At 44.4% G+C, this 5,830-nt stretch overlaps 1 protein-coding gene across 2 annotated transcripts in view; it reads right to left on the minus strand.

The window, feature by feature from the left end:
• Positions 1-5,830, minus strand: part of LOC121662391 (neuronal acetylcholine receptor subunit alpha-7-like) — a 58,062-nt gene that overhangs the window by 23,586 nt on the left and 28,646 nt on the right. For both annotated transcript variants that reach the window (XM_042023498.1, XM_042023499.1), the window contains 2 exons: positions 2,454-2,498; positions 691-800 (listed from right to left, as the gene is read on the minus strand). In XM_042023498.1, coding sequence (XP_041879432.1) covers positions 691-800; positions 2,454-2,498 — 155 coding nt within the window. The remainder of the gene's footprint in view (positions 1-690; positions 801-2,453; positions 2,499-5,830) is intronic.

Genomic DNA, 5,830 nt, shown 5'->3' on the forward strand with positions numbered 1-5,830 from the left:
ACAAAATGCAACTTATTCTGTGTAATTAAAAAGCATTACCCTGAAAACTGTCAGAGAAATACATAACAGGGAAAATCTAGTAAGCCAGCAGAGCTGAATTACAACATCTGGGGTTTGCAATAGATAAAAAAATAAGTACAGAATTAAGATATTATTAGAGAAAACCCTAAATCCCCGCCTCCTGGAAAGCATTAAGGAAACTTTAACAGCATTAAGCTGTCTAGAGAGCTTCCACTTCATTCAACACTGCAGAAATGCTGTGTAGAGAGCTAGATTCATCTCTGGAGGAGGAAAAACAGATTAGAGAGTGTTCAGAGTGGAAGAAGAATGATGGAGAGGTTTATAAAATATGTGATAAGGAAAGTGAGAAGAGAATTCATTTGTTTACTTCAATCAGAAACACTATGACAGATACATGACGATAGTTCTCCTGCAGATACAGTAATTTTGAAGAGAATATAGATAATTTTCTCTCTGTGTTCACTGAGAAAAAGCTGACGAAGACATGCAGAAGGAAGAGCTGGACTGGCTATTAGAAAAATCTCTTAGCTGATGCTTGCTTCTTTTTGTTACTCTTTAAAAGTAAGAGCTAAATCCATAGAGGGCAAAAGGCCAGTAATATCAGTGAAGCACAGCTGATTTTCAGCACCTAGTTCTAGTCTCCTACTGGCCATTTCACATCTTGCTTACCTGTTATACAGAAGAATGTCTGGTACCCAAATCTGGTCAGCAGGAAATCGCAGGTTCTGCACTCCTGGGTATTCATACTGATCCCAGGACAAGTAAACATCAACCCAGGACTGTTGGCAAACACATACATCAGATTATATGAGCTTGTAAAAGTCTCCTAAGTTCTCTGGAATATTATGGGAACAGAACAGGTTTTGCCAATAGCAACAGCAGCAGTATGATAATAGTTTAATGCTTGGCTTTAATTATTAAGAAAGGCTGGCATATATAGAGGAAATAACAGTGTGACTACTGAAGACAGTGTCTAGCTCTTCATCTCGTGGCCTGAAGCCAGGCATCCCAAACCTTTCCTCGTGGGCTAGCAGAAACACTGGCAGTAGGCATCTCCATGAGGTATGCTGGTTCTGAGGTGAAGTGGTTTTTGAGGTGGTCAGTGGTAGGTGGACCATGGTCTGAGGGTCCCCGTTGGGTGGAAATAATTTAATCTGTTGCAGAGGTTGGGTGACTCTTTTACTAACCACCTTGCTTTGAGAGGTAGGTGAGTGAACTTTATATGCCAAGGAGTTGTTTCTGATCCCATCTCCTCCACCTCAACACAGTTAATTCAAGATAGGTGCAGGAACAGCTTTTGGGATGAACCTTGTGACTTACAATGAAGCTCAATGGGAGGGCTGCAAGGGAAACCCTTATCAGTGCCAAAACTGAAGAACATCTCTGCAAGGGACAGGACACCCACAGGCTCTGACTTAACAATCCTGTAGTCATATAGGTTTGTCTGGGTTAGTTTTTGCAATTTAAAAATACTCATTTCTGCTGCAAATCCCAGCAGGTAGCTGGGGAAGAAACAGCCTTTTCAGTTGAACATACTAATATAAGCTAGTGTTTGGCTGCAAAAGTCAAAGCAGAATTAGTTGAATCATTCAAGTCTCCCACTGGTTTTTCCTTCAAGAACTGCTTCTTTCCTGAGCACAAGCCCTTGAGGAGATCTGTTTACACAGCGTAAGAAAACTCTGTATCCCTCAACAGAGGCAGCCAGGCAGACCTGATGGGAAACTCCCTCCCACAAAGCCCTCAGTGAAGGTCAGTTTTGCTTATCCTGCATGAGTAGTGCAGGTGAATTCTCAGCTGGAGCAGTTGCAGAAGAGGGAGGAGGAATGTTTATGGAAGAGGTTTGTAAAGCACGAGGGAAGGCAATATCCCAGAGAGGTGCCTGGGTGCTGCCAGCAGCAGTGCAGCATCGGGCTCTCTGTGGTCCCTGGACACCCCATCACCCACTATGAGTAGTCTCCATGTGGTCCAGTGACCACTTCTGTGTTCAGGGGCAGGTGTCCTGGCTCCCAATTTCATGCAGAGGTGGGATTTTCCCAGAAGTGGCAAGTGCAGGTTGCCTGGGTCTTACTAGGTGCCTGGCTCGTTTGTAAGTTCCCATCACTGGTTATGGAGAGGGCCTTGAAGATTCTCTTCTTAGCTATGATGGGACTCTAACTCCCTCTTTGTTACTAGATCCCAACATCCACTGGCAAAACAATGCAGTTGGTTTCCTCCAAAAGTCAAAACGTCTGTCCAAAGGATTAGTGTAATCTCCTGAATTTAATTTTCAATGCTAAAAGGAGCACTAGGGAAATTTTAAAGGACTCAAAATGACTGCTTGCATTACATTACACACAAGCTATAAGATAGCAGTCTTGCTTTTAAGCTAAGAAATCATATCCAGTAGTTTTCAATTAGACAGTTTCTCTACTTTACTGACAGAGGTTACTCACCATCTGTAGCCAAGCATTGGTGATCAACACCTGATTCTTCTCATCCTTTGAACAAAAGGAGGAAGGAAAGAAAAGACAGGAGAAAAAGGGATGAAACAGTTTGATTAGAGGTGGAAGAGTTTCTGTGTCTTTTAGAGAATCCAGACTCTTGGGGTACATAAACCAAACTCCATGGAGTAGATTGTGAGCTCACTGGAACACCACTATTTGGCCCAGACAATCGTGACTTTTTCACTATCCTTTAAATCCACAGATCTGCTGTGTTTATCGTAACTGATTAACAATAGAAAGGAAAGTATTAGATGATTTCTCTTATTTTTCTGGGGACGAACCCCTTACCAAGTTTTACCTTCTAGCTACTTGCTCAAAACAAGATGTTTTCCAGTACCACACTGTATGTCATAGTTGGGACACTTTACGTTGTATTTGCGGCCACTGCAAAGCAATGGTGAAAATAATGCTGGAAGTGCTGTTCCTTTTGAGTGTCAGTGCTATGTAGTTAGCTCTCGTTAAAGGAAAGGAAGGACAGGCCTTGGGCAGAAGCTATCACTTGACAAAAAAGGACACGATGATGCCTGAGAGGGAGTTCACACGGCACCTGCACAGAGCAGGAGTCTGCAGGTTCAGACCCACATGCAGAGGCCATGGGGAAGAATCTCTTACAACAGAAACAAGATGCTCTCACCACCCAGCTGGTGCCCAAGTTCTTTGGGGAGTCACAAGGTGCCCAGTCTTCTGCAGTTACCCTGCAGGTGCAGGACCCTGCACAGTGGGGAGGGAGAAGCAGGGCTGTGGAGTTACTGTGGTGCAGAAACACAGGTCCACAAAGACGACCATAGCCATGCCCTGCACTTCCCAGGAGCTGAGGCTGAGGTGCTCAGGGGGACTGGCTCACTGTATGCCCAGCTGTCCCTGTGTGTGTCCATGCCCTAGGAAGCTTACATGGTTGTCTGCAGTGTTTGGGGTGGGAGACATTGCAACTGCAAGCTGCTTGGCAGGAATTTAAACCATGCAGAGAGTTCCATGGACAGGCAGGCCCTCTCTTGTCATGTCCTTACTGCAGTACTTACTCTCTAACAAGGTAGAAAAACCTAAACTGCCTTACTCACTTTGGAAAAATGCCAGTTTGCTCACCTCAAGCTACATTCCTTCTGCCTTTCCTCCCCTCCAACCCTCCTGAGCTACCCTCACAGTATATATGCAAAGAAACTACCCCAGAAATGTCAGGGAAGAGCTGCTCAAAACCAAACTGCAACATCTTACAGTGAGCTGCAACCCTAGGAGTGTGTGGTCTTCTGAGAGTCCTCTGGAGTTACTTCTTCTGTGTCCCATGCAGGAACTCCAGACTCCTAGGCTAATACATGAAGGAGAACTGCCCAGAGAAGTCTCCTCATTACTGATTCCCCAGCACACCAGACACTGGACCAGTGGTACTGCTGAACTCTTAGCATGAGCCTTGTCTGTAGCATGATCTCCTCTCCTTTCATTTGGGTTGTTGGAGTTCCAGAAACACCACAACCTAGAAAGGGAGACATCATTGATCTGGAGGATTCCTGATTGTTTCGGCGCTGTGGCCAGAGTTAGGCTCTCGCCAGGCTCCTGTCTCCAGGAAAGGTGAATTTCAGACATGAAACAGGTCTTTGCCATAGTGACTCACACAAAACTGTCTACCACCCTACCTCGAGTCCTCTTGGGACCTGACTACACTGCTTCTGCTGCTGTGAGATGCTACACAAAAATCAGATGTGATTTTATATTGTTATACTGTTCATATATTTCCCTTTCTCCTCTCTGCTGCTTTAGCAAATGTATGCCTCTCTCTATGCAAACTACAACCCACCTCCAGAGGCCTGGTCCATCTGCACCCCCTTTTGTTCCCTTGGTTGCTGTGGTTGAAGCAAGTAAGAAAATCTGCAGAAAAGTAACAGAAGGACTGGGCTTGTTGAGACAAGCGTTTTAGATGCTGAAGGATTCAAACACCATCTTGAAAAATAAAATCCTAAAGTAAAGAATAACCCCAGAGCTGATAATTGATAGAGTCATCAGAGATATCTGTGTCACTGACCAGGAAATGAAAGCAACCCAGCAACACAGAGGTTGTGTCCCAGGGATCCTGAGAGGCCAGCTGCCAGCCCATCTCACTGATGCATCCCTGGTCACCAATGACTCCTGAAGTGTCCTGTAGGGCTGGTGAGCATGACGGTCCTCTGAATTGCACATCAAATCCTAACAATATTTTATGTCATTAGCCAAATAATGCTTTATACTTGTAACCTGCACATGTCCTCCTAACAAAGACTTTCTGCGCACTCTCAAAGGAGCTTGAGCACCATGATTAAAAACATGGTCAGCAACAGTCAGCCAGTGCCTTTGCTGTGCAAAATTAAGGATTTTCCCCATCTACACTGAAACCTACAGGGAAGGGGACATTCCTTATTTTGTAATCTACCTTTGTAAACCACAGGGGAATGAATTAAAGCCCAATGTACATCTGTGAGGCTGTGGGTTTCCAGCATGTGGAGGTGCCTTCCATCAGGAGCCTTTCATATGTGGCTCTGAGTTACAAGGAAACTCATTTTTGTCTGGCACAGTAAGTTTATACTTGACAGCTTGCAAAGGAAGACATCTTGGGCTAACTTCTGTATTTCACAAAACAGTTTGTTGTCTTTACCTGTTTATTTGTGTGTCAGGTACTAATGACCTGGCTAATCAGCTTTGACTCCAAATAATTCTTCAGCCAGATATTTCACATAGCATTAAATTTATTGTCTTGGGTCTGCTTTGCCTCCTTTTCACAGGGCTACTGTGCTTAGATTTGTTTTGAAGTCAAAGGAAAACTTATCTTTTTGAGTTCTCAAAAGGTTATCTAGAAAGTAACAATGGTCTTCCTTGTCTTGTGTTTAGATAGCAGCAAAAACACAAGGTCTAACTTGGGCTTCGGGCTGCTTATGTCTCTCTTAGCTTGGGTGAAATAAAATATCACTTCAGGATGTTTTCCTGGCTGTTCAGAGACTATTCCCATCCTTGCCTTCAGGCTTCTGAGCTCTTAAATGGCATTTGACATTTTGGCAAAACACAGAAAATGCTTCCATATGCAGTGCTGGTCAACAGATGCAGCCTGATGGGTCCGTCTTATTGCACAACAGAACAAAATATTTTTCAAACAAGGATCTGAGTTTGCCGGAAGTGCCTGGTTTGCAGAAGCAGCAAATATGACTGTGTTGGTTTTACATGGCCATCACAGAGATGGCTTCTGTGAGAAGCTGCTGGAAGCTTCCACCATGTCCACCAGAGCCAATCTCTGATGGCTCTGAAGATGGACATGCTGCTGGCCAAGGCTGGGCCAATTAGAGAGGCTGGTAATGCCTCTGTGATTA

The sequence above is a fragment of the Corvus kubaryi genome, unplaced genomic scaffold (genome assembly GCF_017639235.1).
Source record: "Corvus kubaryi isolate FWS band 111438036 unplaced genomic scaffold, C.kubaryi_AGA036_p1.0 37249, whole genome shotgun sequence".
In the NCBI taxonomy this organism is placed as follows: Eukaryota; Metazoa; Chordata; class Aves; order Passeriformes; family Corvidae; genus Corvus; species Corvus kubaryi.